General features: G+C 55.3%; 1 protein-coding gene across 1 annotated transcript; it reads right to left on the bottom strand.

The window, feature by feature from the left end:
• Positions 1 to 8,058: 8,058 nt before the first annotated feature.
• Positions 8,059 to 11,428, bottom strand: FOXF1 (forkhead box F1). The gene is given in 3 exon segments (XM_079316034.1): positions 8,059 to 8,221; positions 9,836 to 10,262; positions 10,264 to 11,428. Coding segments are annotated over 3 exon segments (1,221 nt in total). The 5' UTR covers positions 10,897 to 11,428; the 3' UTR covers positions 8,059 to 8,060.
• Between the last annotated feature and the right edge of the window lie 1,291 nt (positions 11,429 to 12,719).

Here is a 12,719-nt window from a genome sequence, read left to right as displayed (position 1 = left end):
CCCCAGGAACATCCACATTTTACAGATGGGAAGGCAGAGATGGCTCCTGATAGACTGGAGGCAGCTTGTGATTCCCACCCCTTTGGAAAACAACAGGAGGATAGGCCAGAAATTCAGCAAAAGTTCTCAACAAACCCCAACCAAGCCCTTGTTGGGCTTTTCTGTGTGACAGAGCTGATGTTCCCAGTGGGCATTTTGGTACCTGGAGCATCAGGGTGGCTCTGGGAGCCTTTAATCCCACTGCTCCTCTGCTCCAGAACTTTCCATCAAGGCACCCAGCACCTCCCAGGGACAAACCACAGCTCCTGCTCTGGGAGACAAAGCACAGAAGAGAATTTTCCCCAGAATTTAGCCCCAGAAACATTCACATTTTACAGATGGGAAGGCAGAGATGGCTCCTGATAGACTGGGGGCAACTTGTGGTTCTTACCCCTTTAGAAAACAACAGGAGATGCCAAAAACTCAGCAAAAGCTCTCAAAAAAACTCAACCAAACCTCTTTTGGACTTTTCTGTGTGAAAGAACTGATGTCCCCAATGGGCATTTTGTCTCCCAGGGACACCTGGAGCCTTTAATGCCATTGGTCCTCCTGCTTTGCCAAAACTTTGCCAAGGACAAACCACAGCTCCTGCTCTGGGAGATGAGACATGAAACAATCTTTTCCCCAAATGTGGCACCTCCAGAGGTCTCCAAGTCACACAAAATTATCCTCCACCCATCCCACACTTTGAGCCAAGCCAGGTTTACCTTTCCTTAAAGAATAAAGCAAACACACAGGGCAGTTAGATGGGATCAAAAAAAGGGCAGGGGAAGAAGGGAAACATTCATGTGGTGAAAGCTGCCACATTTCTAAGCATGAACATACCCATGGCTACCACTCCTTCAGATTTCAGAGTGAGTAATTGTTCAGACAAGACTCATACTTGTGTTTTTCCAGAGGGATTTTGTGTTTTCCAAGTGTTTCCAGGCACCTGCACTGCTCAGGCTCTGGAGTGTGGCATTTCCATCCCTCTGGAGGAGGCAATGCCTGGAGTTGCTGCTCTGCAGTGACTTTTCTTCACCCCCACACAATTCCTGCAGCAAGTTCTGCTCCAAGTGAACTCCTGGTACCCCAAAGTCCCTGCAAAACTTTCCAGGCTGTGTCATCCTGCTTTCCCAGGTGTGTTTGCTTATTTTTGCAGTAATTAGCCTGAAGCTGAGCTGAGCCACAGAGCTGCACTTTCTGTGCCATTCCAGGGGTTTTGAGACTTTAAATAAAGGAAGGTCTGTGCTCAGGCTTGTGTTCTCACTGCTGGAGCCAAGTGGCACTGCCAGTGTCCTCACATCCCTCTCCATGATTAAACCAAGGTGGTTTGGCCTCTAGAATTGCCATTTGCTCTCTGGTGCTTGTTCCAGAGATCCTGGGGATCTCTTGAGGTGACCTGGAGAAGTGTCTGAGGAAAGGAAATCCACATTGATGGCACAGGGACTCCCTCAGTGAAGTTTTCCAAAGGATCTGCAGATTCCCTACAAAGATTTAGTTCATTTTAAGACTGGAACTGGAATATTTATAATAATTTGGGTGAATCAGAGTAACCTGAGATCACAGCCATGGAATGGTTTGGGTTGGAAGGGACCTCAAAGCTCATCTTATCCCATCCCTGCCATGGCAGGGACACCTTCCACTGTCCCAGGCTGCTCCAAGCCCAGTGTCCAGCCTGGCCTTGGACACAGCAGGGATCGAGGGGCAGCCACAGCTGCTCTGGGCACCCTGTGACAATGGGAATTAGAATATTGAGCCAGGAGCTCAGGAAGATTTATTCCTTCTGTTGTATTTTATTTATAATAAACCCACAGGATCATTTAGATTGGAAAAGACCCTCTAGGATCATGCATCCCACCACTGATATTAATATTCTAGTTGGAATTCCTGGATTCTGACAGGGAAAGTTACTTAACCAAACAAGGGAGCCCCTGTGCCTTTCCTCACTCATGGAGCCAATCTGAGAATCTGAATATAGCAATAACATCAGCTTCCATCTGCAGAGCTGCTGCTGGCACTGGGGGCACCTCCTGCTCCTCTGGGGGCTCCTTTCACCCACCTGTTTGATCCCTGAGGATGATCCTTGTGGCAAAAATTCCTTGGCAGGGATAAAGCCCCCAGGAGCATCCCAGTGCTGCCCTTTCCTGCAGAGCATCAGGCAGGAGTTATGCTTGGAAAGGGAGCACATGTTCAGGTGTGGCCTCCCAAAAGCATTGCAGGAATCAAAGTCCCTTTCCAAAAGTGACAGGAACTGTTGTTTGGATCCCCTGAGGTCCACAGAACCCTTTTTTTGTTTGTTTTGAGGGAGAAATCAGGCACCCATTGATTCTTATGGATCTCAGCCTTTACAGCTGCCAAGAACTTGGTGCCAAACTCACCCCCTGCTATTCCAAATACCCATTTAAGATTCCAGATGTTGTTCCCACTGGTTAAGTCTCCAAGGTTTTCTGCAAATCTGGATAATCAACCCCATCTGAGAGCCTCCTGTGTCAGGTGCCTGTATCCATGGATTACTCCATGCTTTTCCATGCCAAATATTCCCATCTGTCCCACCTGGGCGCAGAAAAGGTTTGATCCAGATGTTCTCCACAGAGGAGTTTCACCTGGTGTGAGGATGGGATAAAGGGATGTTCCTCATCACAGCTGCAGATGCCAGAAAGAAAAAATAGAAACAAAATAAATATATTTTTAAGACATTTTTTAATTCATTAATAAAGATTAAAAAAAAAAAAAAATGTTTTATCATCCACCTGGTGGGGAAAGTGTCCAAACCGGCTCTAACTGGATGGTTTTAAGCCAAATTTTGGGAAAGCCGCGTGCCGGCGGTCCCTGCTCGCCGCCGCCAGGTGGCGCTGCCGCCAAGGGAACGGCGCCGCCCCCCGGGCCCGAACCCCGGGATCATCCAAACCGGGATCATCCAAACCGGGATCGCCCAAACCGGGATCGCCCAAACCGGGATCATCCAAACCGGGATCATCCAAACCGGGATCATCCAAACCAGGATCATCCAAACCAGGATCACCCAAACTGGGATCATCCAAACCGGGATCATCCAAACCGGGATCATCCAACACCCCTGGGATCATCCAAACCGGGATCACCCAAACCGGGATCGCCCAAACCGGGATCATCCAAACCGGGATCATCCAAACCAGGATCACCCAAACTGGGATCATCCAAACCAGGATCACCCAAACTGGGATCATCCAAACCGGGATCATCCAAACTGGGATCATCCAACACCCCTGGGATCATCCAAACCGGGATCGTCCAAACCGGGATCATCCAACACCCCTGGGATCATCCAAACCGGGATCATCCAAACCGGGATCATCCAAACCAGGATTGCCCAAACCGGGATCATCCAAACCGGGATCATCCAAACCGGGATCACCCAAACCGGGATCATCCAAACCGGGATCACCCAAACCGGGATCGCCCAAACCGGGATCGCCCAAACCGGGATCATCCAAACCAGGATCGCCCAAACCGGGATCATCCAAACCAGGATCGCCCAAACCGGGATCATCCAACACCCCCGGGGTCATCCAAACCGGGATCATCCAAACCGGGATCGTCCAAACCGGGATCATCCAAACCAGGATCACCCAAACCGGGATCATCCAAACCAGGATCACCCAAACCGGGATCATCCAAACCGGGATCGTCCAAACCGGGATCATCCAACACCCCTGAGATCATCCAAACCGGGATCACCCAAACCGGGATCATCCAACACCCCTGGGATCATCCAAACCGGGATCGCCCAAACCAGGATCACCCAAACTGGGATCATCCAAACCGGGATCGCCCAAACCGGGATCATCCAACACCCCCGGGGTCATCCAAACCAGGATCATCCAAACCGGGATCGTCCAAACCGGGATCGTCCAAACCGGGATCATCCAAACCGGGATCACCCAAACCGGGATCATCCAAACCGGGATCATCCAACACCCCTGGGATCATCCAAACCGGGATCACCCAAACCGGGATCATCCAAACCAGGATCACCCAAACTGGGATCATCCAAACCGGGATCATCCAACACCCCTGGGATCATCCAAACCGGGATCACCCAAACCGGGATCATCCAACACTCCTGGGATCATCCAAACCGGGATCACCCAAACCGGGATCGCCCAAACCGGGATCATCCAACACCCCTGAGATCATCCAAACCGGGACCATCCAAACTGGGATCACCCAAACCGGGATCATCCAACACCCCTGGGATCATCCAAACCGGGACCATCCAAACTGGGATCGCCCAAACCGGGATCATCCAACACCCCTGAGATCATCCAAACCGGGATCATCCAAACCGGGATTGTCCAAACCGGGATCATCCAACACCCCTGGAATCATCCAAACCGGGATCAACCAATACCCCTGGGATCATTCCAATCCCACTGGGATTGTTGAAATCCCATCAGGATCATACAACACCCCCCAGGATCATCCAGATCCCCCTGGGAATGTCCAAATCCCACCAGGATAATCCAAATCCCATCAGGATCATCCAGATCCCACTGGGATCTTCCACACCCCCAAGGATCCCTCAAACCCAACTGGGATGGTCCAAAAGCCCCCAGGATCCCTCAGAGACACCTCACCACCATCCCCACCCTGATGCTGCCTCCCAAAAAAGCCACAGATCATCCTGATGGAGCCTCCCAAAAGTGTGTCCCCCCCAGAGGGGAGCCACCCCACATCCCCTCTTCTGGGGCTTCCTTGGGATCCCTGCCCTGTTCTGTGCTCCCTCCAGCTCTGCCCCCACTGGGGACACGAGCCATGGGCAGGGGACAGTGGCAGACACAGCTCCAGCTCTGTGGTGGCCTTGTAAGGATGGGGGGAAACATCCTGGGAGGAGCAGAGAGAAGCACTTTGCCACCAAATCTCTGTAGAAGGTCTGGGGACATGAGTGTCCCCTGATCCAGAGGGCACAACCTGGCTGGACACTGTTTCTCATCATGCTCCAAAAATTCATCCCTGTAGAAATTTCCTAGGCCTGCACAGGGCATCAGCGATGAGAAGCTGTTTCCTGAAGTCAAAATGCCAAAACCCCCAAAAGAAAATGAGAAAATCCCTAAGGATTGGGATGTGAGGGATGAGGAGCAGGGAGCAGCTCTCTGATGCTGAGCACAGCCTGATCTGATCCTTTCCATCAGCAAATCCCAAATTCTGAGCCATCCCTGCCTCACCCCTCTCCCAAGGCTCCCACAGCATTTCTGGGCAATTTTATCCCTCACCTCGGGGTTTGCCATCCCCTGGGACTGAAAATAGCAGGAAAAATCCCGTTGGGCTGTAGCAGATGGAGAGCTGGGGGCAGGAGCTGGGGGGTTTCAGCCTCTCCTGGCTGCTGGAGGGCTCTGGGATGGAGAGCTCCTGTTTAGACTGCGCTCACTGGCTTGAGGAATATGTGGCGTCCACGGAATGCAGCGGCTCTGTTTTTCCAGGTTTGGAAAGCAACGGGAGGGAGGAGGATAAATCACACCAGGTTTTGTTGGGGAGCAGATATGGAACCCCTGTGAGTTAAACCCGAGCCTCACAAGGTGCTGTTTGACCTTCCCAGTCTCCAGCAGCACCAACGAGGTCCCAAAATCAACCCAAAAAATCTTGGGAGTGACAGTGGGATCTGAACTCCTAACCCTAGAGAATTACCTCAGCCACACCTAGCACAGATATTTTTTTTCAGGAGTAAAAACCCCTCTGTTTTCAGCTTGTACCTAAAAGGATGGAGAGACAACACGTTCATCTCCAACAGGGATGGGCAGGGATGTGGGAAAGATCAGCCCAGAAAAGCATAAAAACGGGGAAAACCAATAATGCTGCAGGTAGATAGCTGCTGGCTGAAAGAGATCTAAGTGGAGATTTTAAAAACCCCAAAACATGATCAAAATTTTTAAAAAACACCCCAAATCCCACAACCCCTCTCAAAAAAACCCTGTGAAACAACAATAAAAAACCCCACTCTGAAAAGGCCTCCCCCCAATTCTAATAAAGCCTTGCCTTAATTACAATAATATTACAAATTTGTCCCTTGTTGTTACAGCAAACTTGGCTTTTAATTAGGCTGATTGCACCGAGCTGGGCTAATTAGTGTGCAGTTATTAAATTTCCCTCTATAAAGGCAGAAATCCACATCCACATAATCAGATTAATTCGCCTGCATCTCTTTTTTTTATGGGTGTTGATGTTGAATATTGATTGAGGCAGATTAACCCACGAATTAAAGCAAAAATTCCTGGATACTGGAGGATCCTGAATTAGCCCCAATCCCCCCAAATTTCGCAGGAAAATAGCGATATTTAAATGCAGATTTATCACTGCCCTGTGCACAACGGAGATGGTGCAGCTAATTTTTATTCCAGTTTATTAATTCCTAACAATTTGAGTTAATTTGGATAAATTCTCGTCAATTTTATGATTTTTTTAAATTTATTTTTCACGCGGGGAAAAGCCTGCGGGAAGTTTCCTGCTGATGGATGCACGGCTGGGAAAATTCCCGGGATGGAGGAGGAGGAAAAAAGGAACCGGAAAATTCCCGGGATGGAGGAGAAGGAAAAAAGGAACCGGAAAATTCCCGGGGTGGAGGAGAAGGAAAAAAGGAGCCGCGGGCTCCATCCTGGCAGCCTCACGCCTGGAATTCGAGGGAGAGGCAAAGATTTGTCAAACAGCACCTTTCGCCTTGGAAAAAAAAACCCCGAATAATCCTAATAATTAAAGCTAAAAATAAAAAGCACCGGCGCTTTTCCTCCTTCTGCATTTCAATATCCTCAATTGAAATTTTTCCCAGCGGAGAAATTGGCAACCAGGACTTCGCCAAGGTGAAAAAAAAATCCTAAAAAAGTCGGATTTGAGTCTGCGCCGGGACGGGGAATTATTGCCCGAGGGTTTGCAGGGCCGTGGCTGCGCGGCCCCTCCGCGCTCGCGGACTCCTCATTAATTAAGCTTAATTACACCGCATGCTCGTTTATTTGCTGCTCATACAATCGTGAAGCCCATGTACAAATAACATACAGGTTTTATTTCGGGATTTTTTTTTTTTTCTTTAGGGACAAAACGTACAAAAAAAAAAAAAAAAAAAAAAAAAAACAAAAAAAAAAAACCCAAACCCATATAATTACAATTTTATACAGTGCAGAAAGAATTAAAATAGGTGTCACCGAACTGTACAACGTCAGGGAGAAAAAAAAATAGAGAGGGGAGGGAGGGGAATAATCCTTCATTATATATATATTTCTATAAAAACATATGGAGGATTGTCTTTACACAGAGACCACGGTCGCTTGCAAATTTACAAAGGTTAACTAAAAAAACCCAAATCTATATGGCAAATATTGCCAACAGAGATTCCCCGATTTAATACTGATCAACTGAGACTATTCGTGTCTCGATTATTAGCAACAACAACAACAAAAAAGAAATGTAGAATAAATAACAGGATGAGCATGGCTGTCTCTTTCCAAAGTGCCTTGTTCTCTCTGCATAGGGTCTGATCCTGCAGTCTTTATGCAGGCAAAAAATCCAAAATTAATAGTTCCAAAAAAAAAAAAAAAAATCCCTCTGAGAGATTTTTTTGCCTGCTGGGTGTTGGCCGGCAAAAAAAAAAAAAAAAAAAAAAAAAAAAAAAAAAGTATTTTTCCGGGCTCGAAGTGAGACGGGATTTGAGTTCGGGGGCTTTTCCAGCCCCCCCAGCCGAGCCGGTGGCATCGCTCACCGCCAACTCCCAAAATGAGTTTGCAATTTCATTTTTTTTTTTTTTTTTTCCTTAAAGAAGCATCAAAACCTCATTTGGCAAAGCCTCACCCCAAACTCGCAGCCGGGGTTTTCGGTACGGACGGGGTGGGGGGGGGCTGCTTTTGCTCTTTTGCTTTCTCCTCCAGCCCTCCCCGAGCAGAAGAAGGCACAGAACGCTGCGGGCTCGCACTGCCGCCGATGCTCAGCTCGTTCCGTCCGCTCGGACGCCAGGCTGGGACACCCCCGTGCCATCCCACAGCGTCCCGGGGGATGCTCCTCGCCCGGCCGGCCCCAGCTCACATCACGCACGGCTTGATGTCCTGGTATGTCACTTGTTGGTGGTAATAGGAGCCGCTGCTCGCTGAATGCATGGAGGAGGAGGCCATGGCGTTGAAAGAGAAGACGAATTCCTTTCTGTCGCACATGCTCGGAGACTGTGAGTGATACCGCGGGATGCCTGCGGGACGGGGGGAGAGATGGTCAGCAGCGCCAAGGGATTTTAGGAAGAGGCAGCGAGAAAAACGCAGCATGAGGTTGAAAAAAAAAAAAAAAAAAAAAATCCCAACAAGCCAACCCGCTCGCACACCCCGTTCCGAGCGCGGATTTGGGGATATTTTGGCACTGCGGGGGCTCCGCAGGTGCGGCAGAGAAACCCCCGCGGCCCCGGGACTGCGCTTCCCTGCGAGGAGAAGGAATTCGAGTTGGCTTTAGGGGTTTTTTCCTTTTTATTTTTTCTTTCAACACTCGGAATTTATTTTCTTTCGCCCCGGCTGCTTTTCGCGTGCGGAAAATGCGCCGGGTGCGGAGCGGGGCAGCTCCCGTTCGTGCCGGTGGCACCGGGAGGAGCCGGGGGCGAGAGCAGCGGGAGCGGGGCTGTTCCACCGCTCCTTCGCCTCCTCGGGATGGAAAAGCGCCCCGGGATTTGGGGAGGGGGTGGCCGGGCCGGGAGCCGCTCCTTTGGGTGATAATCAGAGCGTTTCGGTGAAGGCCGCGCACGGGCCCGGTGGCGCCTCGGGCGGATTCCCAGCTCGGTTTTCCAGAGGCCCGGGATGCGCTGAGCTCCGGGAGCTGCCCCGGGGTACGGAGAGTGCCCGCGGTGGGCACTGCCCCTGCCCGGTCCGGGTTCTGCAGCTCCGGCCTGGCCCGGCTGATGCTTTTCCCTTGTTTCGTTTTGTGTTTTTTGCCCATTTGTTGTCCCCTTCACAGCCATTCCTGCCAGGCACATCCCGCTCCCCGGAAGGTTCGGGGTGATGGGCAGGGACCCCCAAATCTGCCCCATCGCCCGCCCGTGGCTCCGGGGCTCCCCCGTGCCACGAGAGTCCCACACCCAGCGCCTCCCGAGGGGAATTTGGGCAGCAAAGCGAAACCCAGCGCTGGCCTCGTCCCTTCCGAGGCCTTTTCCCGGCCGAGCACCATCTCCATTCCAAGACTGGGGGCAAATACAGCCCCGACAGCTCCAAGGACGAGACCGAGCCGGTCTCCAGGGACGAGACCCCCTTCGCTGCCCATGTTTCGGGGCGCGGGAGGATTTGGGGGCTCCGGGCCGCCGGCTTCGGCATGGACGACGGATGGAGAAAGGTGATGGGCCTGGAAAAGGCGGCCCTGAGATGTGTGACAAATACAGCTGACGGCAGGGAAGGGGCCGGGATGGGACGGGGGTGGGATGGCGCGAGTGGTGGACCACCCGATAGGGAATTCCTCCCTTTTCCCTGTAGAATCGTACAAGTCCCGATGGAGGTGGGAGAGCCCAAGGATGCATTCCTGGCTCTCCTTGCCGCAGTTTCCCGCTGCCTGAGCCCTTCAGCCTTAGGCCTGGGACTAAAGCGAAGCTGCCACCGGGAGGAGCGGACCCCCGGCCCGGCCGTTCTCGACCCCGCAGCGGGGACAGCCCCGACGGGCGCCCGGCTGCCCCCGGGGAAGGAGGCGAGGAGCCAGGGACAGGCAGCTTCCCCTCGGGAAAAGCTTTAAAACCCCCACAAAGCGGGATCCCGGCTCTCCGCGGCACCGCCGGGATCCACGCGGGGTCCGCAGCCCCCGGTCGCGGATGCGCCCCACGCGTGGCCGCCCTTACCTTGGAGATCGGCGGTGTTGTGGCTGTTCTGGTGCAGGTAGGGCTGGTCGAGGGAATGCGTGGAGAGGCTGGAGGAGAGCGGGTTGGCCGTGGGGTTGCAGGGCGAGAGGGGCTGCTGCTTGATGTAGGACGCGCCGGTGTTGAGAGCCGCCGAGGCGCTGGGCGCCCACGCCGAGGCCGAGCTGGAGTAAACCGAGTGCGGCTCCATCACTCCGCCGGCGGGGAGCAGCGGGGATGCGGGCACGGAGCTGTCGTGGTGCGGGTATTCCCCGGCCGAGGAGCCGGTGCAGCCGCCCATGTAGGTGTGCCCACCGTTGGCGGGCAGGTGGGGCACGGAGTGTCCCGCCAGGCCCATCCCCTCCACGTTGCTGGACAAATGCCCGTTCATCATCCCCAAGCCCCCTTCGAGGGAGAGGCTGTTGGGGGGGGCAGGAGAGCCCGCCGGCCGAGCCCTGGAAGCCGTAGCTGTCGGGGAGGTGGTTGAAGCTGAGCCCGTTCATCATGCTGTACATGGGCTTCAGCGCCTGGCATTTCCTCCGGAACCCGCGGGGCCGGCGGCGGAACGAGCCCTCCTCGAACATGAACTCGCTGGCCGGGTCGATGGTCCAGTAGTGGCCCTTGCCCGGGCGTCCCAAGCCCTTGGGCAGCTTGATGAAGCACTCGTTGAGCGAGAGGTTGTGGCGCACCGAGTTTTTCCAGCCCTGGTAGGAGCCTCGGAAGAAAGGGAAGCGGCTCTGCAAGAACTGGTAGATCTCGCTGAGGGTCAGGCGTTTGGAGGGAGAGCTCTGGATAGCCATGACGATGAGGGCGATGTAGGAATAAGGCGGTTTCTCCGGCCGCCGGATCCCCGCGTTCGTCTTCTTGGCTTTGGGGCCGGCGCTGCCCGGGGCCCCGCCGCTGCCCGGGGCGCTGCCGGCCGCGCCGCCGGTCCCCGCGGAGGCGGCGTCCATGGCCGAGCTCTGCGGCTGCTTCTCAGCCACGGAGGACATGGGGCCGTAGCTGCTCTGCACCGGAGGAGGAGGGGGCTGAGAGGACAGAGCCTGCTGCGCTTCTGCAGTCATCTACGGCCAGGTCCGCGGCGGCCAGCCCCAGCCCCGGCCCTCCTCCGCCGCCCCCCCAGCGCCCCCCCAAAAGGCCACGCTGCCGGGGGCTCGCCGCCACTCACCCACCACCCTCCCTCCGGCGTCCTCCCGGCCCCCCGGCGGGCTCGCTTTCCACCGGGAGACTTCACCCCTCCGTGGATAAACAAATGGAAGCGACGACACCCCCCCAGCCCCCCTTTGCCTCCTCCTCCCACTTTATCCCTAAATCTGAGCGCGGCTGCAGAAGGCGAGCGAGAGGCGGAGGGTCGGGGGGGCCGCAGGAGGCGGGATGGGGGGGCGGGTGGAAGCGAGCTGAGCTCGGCTGCTGCGAGAGCGGAGCCGGGGCCGCCGCCTGCGCCCGCCCCGCTGCCCCTGGCCGGGCCGGGCTCCCGGGGCCGCCGCCGTCCCCCTCCGGAGCCTTTAGCTGGGCTGGCGCTGCGGGGAGCTGCTTCCCATCGCGGTGGCTGTCGAGTCTGCCCCCGGCCCCGCCGCTCGCCTTCTACTTTATCTCTCGCAGCGGCGTCTGCCGCTCCTTGACAGACGTAAGCGCGGAGCGGAGATCCCCGCCCCGAGCCGCTCCCCCCCTCCCCTCCCCTCCGCCGCCCCGTGCCGGCCCCCTCCGCCGCCGCTCCCCGCTGGTGGGCAGCTTTTAAAGAGCCCTTTCCACGCCGCCCTGCCCCACCCGGGGGGGGCTGCACGCCGCACCCTGCCCGCCGCGTGTATCTCTGTGTGTGTGTCTGTGTGTGGTTTATGCCACGCGTGACCGCGACGTGCAGTGGGGCTCCTCCACTCCCTCCCTGCCCCTTTTTTCAGCCCTGGAGAACACGGGGAGGGCCCACGCGGGCCGGGGAAGGGCTCGGGGAGCGCTGCGGAGGTTCCGCGCGTGGCGTGGGGCGGCGGCGGCGCTGCCCGGCCCCGGCTCCGCGCTGCGCGCAGCTTCGCCCGCTCCGAACCCCCTCTTCGTGCGCTCTTTTTAAGCTCGGCGGGCCCGGGCAGGATGTTTATACTGCGCAATGTAAACACGGGCTCGGGGGTGCTTTAATAAAAAGAAATCGGCGAAAACTCCCGCTGCCTCGCGAAATGCCCTTTTCTGCCTCCGCCGCCGCTCCGGGGCCGGGAATGGGCTTCGGACCCCTCGCCGGCTCCGAAGCTGCTTTAGGGATGAGGGTGGGTTGGTTCGTTTTGGGGTGTTTTCTTGAGGGAGGTGTATATAAATCTGTGCTGGAGTTTCGCGGCTCCACGTCCGGAGTTTGACGCTCAGCTCCTGCGGTGCCACGGACACACGCAGCGGGTGGGGGGGCAGGAGAATAGACAGCCAGAGGGGTAGAGACCCCTTTTTCTCCCTCCCTTCTCCCCCAAAAATCACTTATTTGAGCACCGTGCCACCGGCAGAGCTGTCACCCGAGGTAAGTCGCTCGGAACCTTTGTCACCTTCCCGCGTGGAAAGCTGCGCGGTGCGGGGGATGGGATTGCGGGTGGGCACGGGGGAAGGAGCCTGGGCTCTCAGGGCTGCCGATGTGCCGGCAGCTGCCGCCTGCTCCCTCCCGACATTGGGCAAAAGAAAAGAGAAAGGAAAAGGAGAGAAAAAAAATCCACCCCGTCCTCCCGCGCCCCGTTGCAGGCCTCGCCTGCAGGGCTGTGGGTTCATCCCTGTGCAAAGAGAGAGAGGGGGGACATCCCCTTCGCCAAGCCCCCCGTCTTCCAGCTTGGCTTTTCAAGTTTTCCATGATAATTTAATACCTTTTAAAGGAAAGATAGGCACCGATCGGGTTTCCAAACTCCCTCCGCGTTATTGGCGAGCA

This window comes from Erithacus rubecula (genome assembly GCF_903797595.1).
Source record: "Erithacus rubecula genome assembly, chromosome: 12".
In the NCBI taxonomy this organism is placed as follows: domain Eukaryota; kingdom Metazoa; phylum Chordata; class Aves; order Passeriformes; family Muscicapidae; genus Erithacus; species Erithacus rubecula.
This window is presented reverse-complemented; position numbering and strand designations above follow the sequence as displayed.